Source organism: Siniperca chuatsi, linkage group LG2, assembly GCF_020085105.1.
Source record: "Siniperca chuatsi isolate FFG_IHB_CAS linkage group LG2, ASM2008510v1, whole genome shotgun sequence".
NCBI lineage: Eukaryota > Metazoa > Chordata > Actinopteri > Centrarchiformes > Sinipercidae > Siniperca > Siniperca chuatsi.
The window spans coordinates 9,826,368-9,838,527 of NC_058043.1; the positions used below are offsets into that span (position 1 = coordinate 9,826,368).

The following is a 12,160-nucleotide window of genomic DNA, read 5'->3' on the forward strand; positions in this document are numbered from 1 at the left end:
TCCTCAATATCTACACTAATACACACGTAAAACCATGTTTCACGTTCTGCATTTGTACATGATTTATTACAAAACATTTAGCTGATCACACTGACTATATGGTTGCAGCAGTTGCCATGAAGTGTTAATTTTAGTCTGTCATTGCCAGAATGTACTTCTTTAAAATACACGTTTCCATGCTGCAGGCTGTTCTCGGCAGTTCAGAAGGTATGTCATAAGACTACTGAGGTGTGGCACAATCAAGGACTTGTTCATTCATCCACCTTCCCATAGCTAGCTTGTGATAGGGCAGTGCTTCCCCACGTTTTTGGCTTGTGACACCTTAAAATGAATCATTGTCTGCTTGCTATCGCAGGTTGCATATTTCTGCCAGTGTTTACCTGTCCCACCAAAAAGGAGGAAGACCAATGAGGTAAAATTTTCTAGTAATTCACTAGAAAAAAGGCAAATTTATATAACAAATAAACATAATTTTGTGTGTCTTTTCACGGGCCCTTTCTTTTTAATTTTCTTTCGAGCAGTGTTTGGGCAAGTTACTTTCAAAATGTAATATATTACATATTATTAGTTACTTTAATTTGAAAGTAATGTTACTTTACAATAGTACTGTCTGTGCATAGTAATGCGTTACTGTTTACACTACTTTTGCGTCACTTTCACCAAAAAAACTGCGGAAGTACGACTGGGCATTATAAAATGGAAGAGGGTAATGTTTCATAGCGGGTAATCCAAGTGCAGAAGCTCACGTTTATTGCAGTTCATTACAAATCCATTGGTGGGCGATATTGTATCGCTTAATGAAGGCTGTCCTCTGAGCAGACCTGGCCCAGTCATGCATTCACATGCAGTGGTTACCACTTTGTATTAAAACCGCCTGCTTGTATTAACAATAGTGTGATGAAATAGAACAATGAAATAGCCTAGACCTTTTTAAATAAATGAATCGCCTTGGACACAGGGATGGGCAGGCAGACAAAGGATCAAAGTCTGGTCAATTATGAGATAGGGATACATATTTTTCAGGTCACTTGTGCTATTTCTCTCTGTAGAGAGTTCCCTCGGCTTCCCTAGACACAGATAGCACTTGACTATTATGTTCTTGTCCCTTTTTTGATAAAGTGAATGCAATGGGATAATACCCATTTCAAAAACACAGAGTGTGACTCTGCAGCCATCTCAGCCAATGACTTTCGGCAACAGGATTCTTCGGGGGATTTTTTTTCTGGTGGCACACTGTGGATGTAATTTCGGGTGGTAACGCGTTACTTGACATAGTAAATGTAATATTACTGAAATCCTATTAGTAACGCATTATATTACACTGCCACTACTTACAGCCATAAAAATGGATTTTCCCATCCAAAAGCATCTGCAGTATTAGCCTCCAGCTGTTTGACTTTACTCAGTCTATTAGATATCGCCTTCTTTTCCAGTGAAGGCGGAAACTTGAATTCTTTGGAAGCATTCATGCTTGATTATTTCCCTGATGTAGTGAAGCAGTTTGACATTACAGAGGCCGCTCTTAGCAAGCCTTTTTTTTTTTTTTTTTTTTTTTTTTTTTTTTGCTTTATTTATTGCAGAGTTGCACAATTAGGGAGACATACATTCACTTACCAAAGAATAAAGCCTGACAGTGATCTATGGTTTCATAATGACAAAAAAAGACACATTTGAGAATCAAGTTAAATATATTTAATTTGAGTGTATAATATGAATGCCAGCATTCATATCAACAAACAGCATTTCATTGTAGCTTCTATTAAATAAGGTTTTGCTCATTTTGAAATCCTAGAAATGTAAAAAAAAAAAACCAACTATATATATATATTGCACAGAGGTGTCTGGCTCATATACATCAAAGGTTATTGCATTGCTCTTTTGTATTATTACAAATCAATGTACAGAAAGTATCAAATTCAATGGTAGATTTGTAAAAAGAGAATCACATTTTTAGCTTGAAGAATCAGCTATTTGTGATTCTGAAATATTGCTACATGTTTTAAGAGCTGATCTTCCACGTGAAGGTCATCAGTAAACACTTCACCTTAGAATAGCACACTCAAATCTACCAAAGCCATTCAACAGGTTAAAATGTGTGTTAGGTAGCCCATTGTGTTCTTAAAATAACATGTTTGTAAAGGGGAATTCATGCTTGCAACACATCCTTAACCACATCTGTGCAGCTGAGAAAAGTTGAAGAGTAAATGTTTCACTTGCAGCAATGGGGTTGTTTTTGTTTTGTTATGGATGCCTCTCAGTCATCACTGTCGGACCGTGGATGCCTGTAAAAGACAACAAGAGTTATAAAACAAACTTCGAGGTGTGCCTATTATTGTTTTGTTTTTTTACCATTTTTCACAGATATACTGCACATATTTAAGCCAAATCATTATGCTTACACAAAAAAGAACACCAAAGCTGTCTAGCTATAATGTTTAGTGTTCTCCCCTGTTTTATTTCTTTTCAACAGGTTGGATTCTTACCTGTCTGTATTCAAATCGGTCCTGTAGATAACGGTTGCCCAGGCCAGTAATGTGACCTATATTCTGTTTGGAGAGACCGGCTATCCTGGCAGTAAAGTCGTACGTAAAGGCCAACTTGACCAGCTCAGGTGCTGTTGGTAGGACAGTGGGAGGATTGTGGATCGGCGATGCTTCTTTCTCCAGATACGCATCAGCCAACGTCTGGAAGGAAGAGTACGACATCCGCTGGAAGAAGTTGTTCAGGGTGGGGTTATCTTTCAACTGGAGGAGAAAAGGAGAGGAAGGCTGTCAGTAAATACAGTATACTATCAGGGATTTTACTGCTAATAAACGTTCATGTTAAAAAGGACAAATACACCATAAAATAGCTTAAGTAACAAAAACAGCTATTGGTAAAATACATTTTTAGATTTTTCTTATTCCAGCAGGTAACTGGCCAACCATAGCAGAGCAGTCACATGCATGCTGTGTTTTGCATAGCAGGCCTCATGACTCTCTACACCTTAATCTCTTAACCTTTTCATCTCTTGCTGTCATACTTTCACTATTGTTTTCACTATTGCACACCCCATCTCTGGGGCTTTCTGGGAAACAGAAAATGTTGAACTGAAGTAAAGAAAGACAGTTACACAAGAAAAAAATCAAAATAACTCAATAAATATCACATATTGTATAAAAGGGTGGTTTTTCCCTTTAACATGATGGAGTTTGTACTGTTTATTATCTTGACTAATACTTTTTATGATTCACTGGTGTGCTTTTGGTTTCTGTTGAAGCTGTCTAAGCACCTGCTTGCTAAATACTTCATACATTACTTTGATCTGGCAATCATTAGTAATAATTAACTAAAATGCATAATCTTATGAATAACTAGACTGTCTGAAGCATTTAAAGCAATTATCTTGTAAATATTCACAAACAATTAATGCTACACAGAGCTTCATCAACAAACTCAAAACAGCAATGAACACCAACCTTGTCCTCTATGGCATCACCCTGCTGCTTCGTCAGAGCAATGATCCTGTTGATGACTTCCTCTGAGATAAAACAGAATGTATTTAGTATAATGAAGTACCATGCCATGATATACAGTTATACGGGTTAAATATTAATCTCATCTTTGAGTTGAATAGAATTAAGATGCACAGCCAAGAGAAGTGGCAGGATGCTTATACATTTTGTAACTTCACAAAGAAAACATAACTTTCACTACTCAAATGTAGTTCACTACAGACTACATATGGCAGAGAAATGCTGTTTATTGTCTGATGTGCATTAAATTGATTGGTTTTGTTTTATTACCAAATTTTTCTGTCAAATGTTTTAAAGCACTTTTCATACACTTTCACACAAAGAGAAACAGTTTCTCACCATCAGAGAGCCGTTCAACTTCCTCTTTCTCTTGGACCTCGTGGACAATTCTTTCCAGTTCCTCTGACACCTTTTCATAGTAAGAGTATGTCGATTCCACACTGACGACAGCTGCAAAGCAACAACCGGCTATTTGTAAATGTACTTCTGCAGGAACAGCATGAACTAAAAGCATTTTTACAACAGTAATATGACCCAGATTTCCATTACTTCTGGTTACATTAAACAGCCATTTTAACATTGAATCATTATTTGTCACTTCTTATGTCACACAAATAAGGGTAATTTATCCAGTCAGGTTCAATCCTCAAACTTACCTTCAACTCGGGTGATGTCAGCAGGGTTGCGATCTTTACCAGATTTATTTGGTTTTGTCAGAGATAGCCGCCTTTTGGAGAACCTTCTTTTTAAGGAGTTTCTTCTTGAGGGCTTTCTTTTTGTGACTGGAGTTGTGGGCAGGCAGGTGGTCACAGTGTCTGAGGCCACTTCTGCTTGGCAGACCTCTGGGACCTCTGATGGACTGTCCTGCTCTTCATCTTTCTCCTCGTTATTCTTCCTATAGAAAATACCAACTAAACTTTTCCAAAATGAGGACTTCTTGTTCTTCTTTGATTTTTTGGTGGGTTTCACTGATTCTTCAGGACGCGTCTCAGGATGGTTTGTGGGAGCTTCGACCGCAGAAAATGTTCCAATTTCCTCGCCATTTAATTCCCCGGCCAAGTGAAGGGAAGGGTCACTGGAATGTCGTCTTTGCTTTCTTGGCATTGTCACCCACTTTTCTTTCCCCTCAGCCCTCTTATTCCCCAGTGTCCCGTCATTTACGCTGAGGCTGCGCTTGACGTACACCTCCAGCAGACGGATTGTGTCCTTGTGAGGCACAGAAATCAACTGGCCATTATTGGGCCTTTGTGTTTCTCTCTGTGTTTCCATGGCAGGACAACTACAAGAAAAAGAAAACAACGTCACGCATACATTAAGTTATAAGATTGTTTTGCATCAAACGTCTGCCATTTCCAGTCAGAAATCACTTGTCATCGATTAGTCACTCGACAGACAAATAGTCTGACTCATTCTTCAAGCAAACATACCAAACAATGTTTTGTCACAAGTTCTGAATTGTGAAGGATGTGATTGTTTTTACTGCTGTTATTGTCTTAATTGTCTTGAATATCTTTGGATTTTGGAGTGTTGGTTGGACAAAACAAGCAATCTGAAGATCTCAGCTGTTTGTTTCTGACATTTTACAGACCAAAAGATGAATAAGTTAATCAAGTAATCATTAGTTGCAGCCCTATACTTTGTTGAGGTTGCAACTAATGATTATTTTCATTTTCAATTAACCTGCCAATTATTTTCTTGTTAAATCGATTCATTTGGTCTCGCATTTAAAAAAAAAATGTGAAAAACAATTCTCTGTAACCCATGTTGACTTATTAACAGTCCAAAACCCAAAGGTATTCACTTTATTATCACAGCAGACTTAGGAAGCTGGAAGCAAGTTATTAAAACAGTTGCCAATTAGTTTTCTGTCAAGTGACAGACAGTTGAGCTTTAAACTACATATATGGAGAAATACTTGTTTACTATACTATATAATTGTTTAAACATTGTTATTATGTGGACAAAGAGTCCTGCACTAATTTTTCTATTCTATTTCAGGGCTAATCTAAAGATTTCTTAGCATTTTCAAACGTAGCTCAGAAGGCAGAGGAGTAGGAAGGAGTGTAAAATGAGGAGAAATGGCCATGGCTGTACTGTACTGTAGTTATTTAATGCTACAGGCTCAAGCTACTGTATGTGTGTACTCACCTCGTCTCCTTCAGCAACAGTAGAATCGTTTAACTCCCTGCAGAGATCCGTTCAAGTATTCAGTAGTTATTGAATGCGACTGGCTCGCAGTAGATTTGCTTAAAAGAGTCGTCTCTCTCATGAAGGGACTCTCCGGAGTGCGTCTACCTGCTCACATGCTCCACCCATGTCCTTACCTGCAGCCGCCTGCCGTCATCTTTACTAAAAGAGTGGGCGGAGGACGGGAAAAATTATTGTCTTCCTGCTTAACACGCGAGCTCGCGGACTTTTACCACTTGTTTACGGTTTCGCCGTCGCTCTCGGTTACCCCCGCCCCGATGGATTGGCCACGTTTTACAGGAAGTAAAAAGCTGCAGAGGTCGTTTCACAACAGATACTTTCTTTAAGAAACTCTCTTTGCCATGAAATCACCATTGTGCAGGGTACCATCTTCAGTGGTGGAAGAAGCACTCATATCTGTAAGTAAAAGTAGCAATACCACAGTGAAAAAACACTCTGTTACAAGTGAAGTTTTCCAAAAGTCTTAGCATCAAAATATACTTAAAGCACCAAAAATAAAAATACTCGTTATGCAAAATGGCCAATTTCAGAATTATTGATGCATTACTGTGTTAGCATCACTTTAATGTTGCAGCTGATAAAGGTGGAGCTAATTCTAACTTCTTTATATACTGCTGGCTAACTTAATCCATAATCATTTATTAGTTCGTTTATATTTTGTATTAATAATCTGAATCTTCAAAGTAACTAAAGCTGTCAGATAAATGTTGAATAGAAGTATAAAGTAGCATACAATGGAAATACTCCAAGTCAAGTAAAAGTACCTCAAAATTGTACTTAAGTACAGTACTTGAGTAAAAGTACTTAATTAGATAAAAGATTAATAGACCTAAAGGGTAGAAGAACACAGGCTGCATCACATGTACAATATCATCAATGAGCTCCTGAATATTATATATACAGATAACAATGGTCCAAACTCAGCATTCATTGATTAATTGATTAACTTTATTTCCCCAGAGGAAATTGGTTTGCATAAAATTTAACATACACATAAAAAAATACACAGTAAATAAAGCAAAAACAATCAGCTGGCAGTCAAAGACACACATATGGTATGTCTGTCTTTCAACATCTTGGGGACCATGTTGGAAATAGTGTTAGGGGGGGAGAATTGTATTATTATTAAAAATGATTAAATTAAAAATACATAATTCATTAAATAAATTAGATACGGACACCAAAGGAGGTAGGTAAGAAATCAAAACAATAGAAACACCTCACAGTTTAATACAATAACATACAGTACCCTTACCTGTATGTATAGCCAGGTTTATGTATACTGTACATATACAGGTAAAGTAGGTAAGTTGATTAATCTGTCAATCATTTTTATGATGAATTGATGAATTGTTTAGTCTAAAAATAGGTCTTGTTTTGTCCCCCCAAGTATCCCTTTGTCAGCAGTTTCTTATTTCTTTAAAGGAAAAGCTTTAATTACTTGTTTCCATAGTTGTATTGAGTTTTCTCCAGGCTATTTTTATGACCCAAATCAATTAAAAAAAAAAAAAAAAAACATTTTCACCTTTGTAATCTTGTTAGTCATTAACCACGAGCAATGAGCCAGTGAGCTGACCAAACTGTTATGACTTCACTTCAAGTTTTGTAATCACTACTTCTCCCTCCAGTTTGCAGACATGCATGAGCTGGGTTCGGCCTGAAGTAATGTAGTGCTGTCAGGGATTTCCAGGAAGTTACTGTGATCAGAGTAAAACTATTTTCATAGAAGGAAAAAGTGCTTGTTTGCTTTCTTATTTGCCTATCGACCAACTACTTTTATGGTAAAGTGCATCTGACTTTATGAGTGACCTCTTATCTAGCTTGTTTACTGGAAACATGACATGTTTTATGTAACCGAAAGCAACATTACTGAGATAGTTGAGTTAACAAAGCAGCTTATTTTGAGAGACTACAGCAGACTGTAGTTTGATCACTATCAGCCTCCAGTGACCCCAGTCCACCCTACATATCTCTTCATCATGTTGTTGATTCTTTTTATGTTATTAAGGAAACTCAGATTTTAAAATGACACATTTTTACGTTTAATTTACTATCTTCTAATTATGTTGTACTGTGAAGAGATTTTCATTCATATCAAATATAAATGACTGGTTTTCCACATGTATTCCAATATTTTGACAGAAAGTAATCATTTAATCAGCTTTAGTTTCTCAAAACACATTTTCATCTGAAAGCATATCCTGATTTCACCTGAACTGGTTGTTTATTTTACTGTTTATTTTATTGCTTTTGTGTATTTTTGTGTTTTGTGTTTATTGTATGTGATATTTTATTTCTCTTGTTGTGAAGCACTTTGTACTTTGTTTTGATAAGTGCTCTATAAATAAAGTTTTATTATTATTATTATTTAGTTGGACAAACCCCTCACTTGTTTTAGGTTGAGAGAAGGGATGATACATTTATAATATCCCTAGAAAAATAAAACCCATTCTTTCCTATTTCATATGTATGTCAGCCAACAAATTTACACAAAAGCAGACAAATTAGTGAAAACCTTATCACCACTTTCTTTTAGTACTGTACCACAGTGAAGCCACAAGGTGTCATGCTAAACACTGTAACTTCTCAACCAGCTACAACATGAAATTCCACTTACACATCAATGCATCAGTAATAATGATATAATAGTATAATGCTCACAGGGGTGAGTTTTCTGTATGAGTCCTTTAACTTGTGATACTTTTAGTACATTTTGCTAATAATACTTTTACCTAAGTGACATTTTCAATGCAGGACTTTAACATGTAATGGGGTATTTTTATATTGCAGTATTGCAACTTTTACTGAAGTAAATGATATAAATATTTCCTCCACCACTACCTGTAGTTTAAGTGATTTTGCCTACCCACATCTCCCAGTCGATTTTGAGGTTTTCAAACAGTAGCATTTACAGAAATTGTATGCATTTGTTAGTTTGTGGAGTTTGTAATCCGGATGATCCACATTGCCTCTCTAATCAGTCGTTCTAAACATCTTTGACTTTTCCAGATGTGAAGAGCAGCATGTGGTAATCTGAAGATAGCACATCGTCTACTGTCCGACCCCGGGTGATACTTTAGGTCACCCTTCTTCATTTTTCATGGCCGTTAAGCAGGACAAATGTGAGACTCACGTTTCGCCCCACAAAGTCCAGCCATTGACCTCCAGGGCTGACACACTGCAGCGGAGCAGCAGTCACTGTGCAGTTACCTGTCATAAATCTTTATCTCCTTGAATCATTACTTACCCTCGCTGTCAGGGGACTCCACTCTCCAATCTTAAAATGATATATTGGAAATAGTGCACTCAGGCAGAGCAGAACTGAGCTGAGAAGACAGATACCAGAGAATGCAATGGCATCCAGAATTATTAATTATCTGTGCATACGATATAGCCTATATATTTTATTGATTTACTATGATATTAATTATAACGGCAGATTTGATATATTGAGATCTGGTCATCAGAAACGCTCGTTTAAGCCACTCTGAATTATTAAAGTAGACCAAAATGACATTTGAATAATTGAAGAGTTTTTAGGGACAAAGTCCTTCTGCCACAAACTCTCAATCAGGATCAAAGTTGCTTGTCATATCACTAAAAGGAGAGTATAAGAGAGAATCTGTCAATGTGTAACATAGTTTTATATTTCCTGGAAACATCTGAAAAGCTAGTACTTTTCCCATAAATCCAGAAATGAAGTCAGACAGTCATTCTTAAACTTGAAATGTTGAGAGGTGACAGATATTTATAATGCAAATGCAGAGCACGTCTGTATCTGTTTTCTTTGATAGCTGACATTAAATGGTAAGACTTGCAATAATCTATATTTTGGTTATTGTTAACAGATCTCATGAAAAGACCAAACCAACAAATGCGTTGGTCCGTCTCTCAATACGTTCCCACTTTCCCAGCCTGCATGTGGCTCTCAGCTTCAAGCCCATTGGTTCCTATTGTGGATGTAAATCTTTTAAAATCAGGTCACAACTATATAGATTCAATTTTTAAAAAGGTTAAGTAATTTCCTAAAACAGCTGGGCACTGTAGTTTAAACAGTGTATTTGTTGGGGACTATTTTCAGTTGCGGATTTGGACAGTGGTCATGTAATGAAGGATCATGTCAGCCAATGAAACAGTGTGGCTTACTGATATGTTTTCAATAGTTTTTGGACAACAATGGATGCCTATAGCACAGAGGAAAAGGTAGATCAGGCTTTGGATACCAACCCTGTCTCCCAGAAATTACATCTATATATCACTAAATTGTTTTCCCAATTCCACGTTGCTGACAAACGTAATCGCTGCCTGGATTATGTGGTCAGCAGGTGCACAAAGCACAGGACTGTGACACCAGAGTTCAGGTTCACATTCAGACTCCCATCTGTGGTTAGGTTTAGCCAGCAAAAGCACTTTGTTAAAGGTTAAGGAAAGATTGTGGCTTCGGATGAATGTTAACAATCACATTGTGTCTTTAGTCACTGTGGACATTTTATGTATTAAACCAAGACCCCGATCTTTCTCTAACCTTTACTAAGTGCTGTGAGTGCCTAAACATAACCATAAAAAAGTCTAAGAATGCAGTTGTCACTATGAGCGGATACTGTATTACAAGATTTAATATTTTGGCGGAAAACAAATTAAATATGCAGATGTGTGGAATTCCTCAATGACATCAGGGATTTCCAGCATGGGTGAAGCAAATTTAACTAAGAATGATAAACAGAATGACTTCCCAGTGTTTTATCACACTGTGTCAGGAAGCCTGCTCCTCCATCACCCCCAGTGAGAAGCCGGGTGTGTCCACCTGTCTGTCCTTCATCCTGTCCAGTGCTGAGAAAGCAGATGGAGCACCTCACAAGATTAGTTTATCTCATGCCAAAAACACATGGCTCATTTGTCATAATGCACCCTTTCCCTTTTGGTGAAGATTTTTTGCTTTTTTATTTAATCATGTTAGCCCTGTAGTAAATAAAGAATCTATAAATATAATGCAAAACCCATGGCTGAATGTTCTTGGTCAGCAAAGTCAGGGCACAGAATCAATGGCTCATATAATACTGTAGGTTAGCACAGCTGAACTTTGATCAATATTAAACCCATGAAGATTGCTTTGCCACTCAATATTACATCTGCTGTGCTCCAAAACAGCACCACCTTCACACTTTGATCAAAAATGTAATGGCAAGGTCACTGCAGCCTGATGCCACTGTGTGCTCTGTCCTGCATCCAGAAGAGTTACCGTCACTGGAAGAAACAGGAGACTTCAGAGGGATTTAATACAAACACAAGCTGCCCAGTTCCAATTGACTTTGCCCTCTGGAAGGAGTGAACTACAGTACACAGGCTGCTGTCTGTGCAGGTCTGAAAATGACTCATAACGTGTCTGCTGACAAAACAGTAACCCAATATACTGATATGAGACTCGTCCACTGTTTCCCTTAAAGGAGGTGGGACACTGACTTGGAGAGGAAAGGGAAGAATGGAGTCATGCAACGGGGATATTTTTAGATCCATTAAGGGTTGCAGTACAGTCTGCTGTGTCACAGTGATTGGACTTTCTGCTGGTCTTTGAATGACTTTCTTGGGGTGAATCTTTATCAAAAGCAGGATGGATGTGATCTCTTCGTGAAACACCTGATGAATTATAAATGACAGCCTCACGTTGGCTTTGACCTTGCCAGAGTCACCTGTCTGTTAAATGCTAAAATGCTATCAGGCCTCATCTTTGGTGTATCACTGTACGATCAGTGATCAGTAGGGCAGAAGGGCGGCCCGCTGACCCGAGCGTTAACTAGTGACAAGACGAACAGGCCTCTGAACACACTGCAAAAACACGGCCAGTATGTTTCAGCAGGAAACAGCTTTGTCTTACTGAGGAAGGAATCAGCTCAAAAATGTTTAAATCACACAAGCATGGCATATACAAAATGTGCACAGATTAAAATTAGATATTGTTTTAACATATATGTCCTTGATGTGACTGTATGGGACAGGAAAGCATCAAGTGAAACAGCCAGCTTCTAGTCTTGGAGGCCAAGATAGATAATCTTATAAATGATTCATTTGGTCTGAATATTTAATTTGGTGCTTTTGAAGCCATCCCAGTCAAAGGCATTGTGTCAAACTCACAGCACTAGAATTTCTCCATCTAGTGAAGAGTTGTGCCAATAGAAAGAAAACACTAATTATGTTTCAAAACCCTCAGTATGTCAGGTTTTCATCTGTTGCATGTCTGCATGATTTGATAATCCCTTTTTGGTCTTCCCATCTATTTTGATCCGGGCTGTATCTTATTCATTTCTTAATTAGATAACAGGCTTGTTACAGAGCACACAGTGAGAAACGTCTGCTCCTCCAGTCTGCCATCTACACCACGACACACATATATATATATATATATATATATATATATATATATATATATATATATATATATA

General features: G+C 37.5%; 1 protein-coding gene and 1 long non-coding RNA gene across 2 annotated transcripts; one reads left to right on the forward strand and one right to left on the reverse strand.

The window, feature by feature from the left end:
- Positions 1-1,677: 1,677 nt before the first annotated feature.
- Positions 1,678-5,821, reverse strand: LOC122884618. The gene is made up of 6 exons (XM_044214747.1): positions 5,664-5,821; positions 4,172-4,794; positions 3,855-3,965; positions 3,459-3,520; positions 2,484-2,744; positions 1,678-2,282 (listed from the first exon to the last, which is right to left on the reverse strand). The coding sequence occupies exons 2-6, from the start codon at positions 4,782-4,784 to the stop codon at positions 2,262-2,264; spliced, it is 1,068 nt and encodes a 355-aa protein (XP_044070682.1). The 5' UTR covers positions 4,785-4,794; positions 5,664-5,821; the 3' UTR covers positions 1,678-2,261.
- A 167-nt stretch (positions 5,822-5,988) lies between these two features.
- On the forward strand, positions 5,989-10,712 carry LOC122884645. Its single transcript, XR_006379937.1, has 2 exons — positions 5,989-6,121; positions 8,733-10,712. It is a non-coding gene; the product is annotated as an uncharacterized LOC122884645 (long non-coding RNA).
- The last annotated feature ends 1,448 nt before the right edge of the window (positions 10,713-12,160 follow it).

Excerpts from the sequence above, each read along its gene's own strand:
- LOC122884618 (XM_044214747.1), bottom strand. The coding sequence starts at position 4,784 with ATGGAAACACAGAGAGAAACACAAAGGCCCAATAATGGCCAGTTGATT. Across the intron at positions 3,966-4,171 it reads TGACATCACCCGAGTTGAAG|CTGTCGTCAGTGTGGAATCG; the intron begins GTAAGTTTGAGG and ends GTTGCTTTGCAG. Across the intron at positions 2,283-2,483 it reads ACCGATTTGAATACAGACAG|GCATCCACGGTCCGACAGTG; the intron begins GTAAGAATCCAA and ends TGTCTTTTACAG.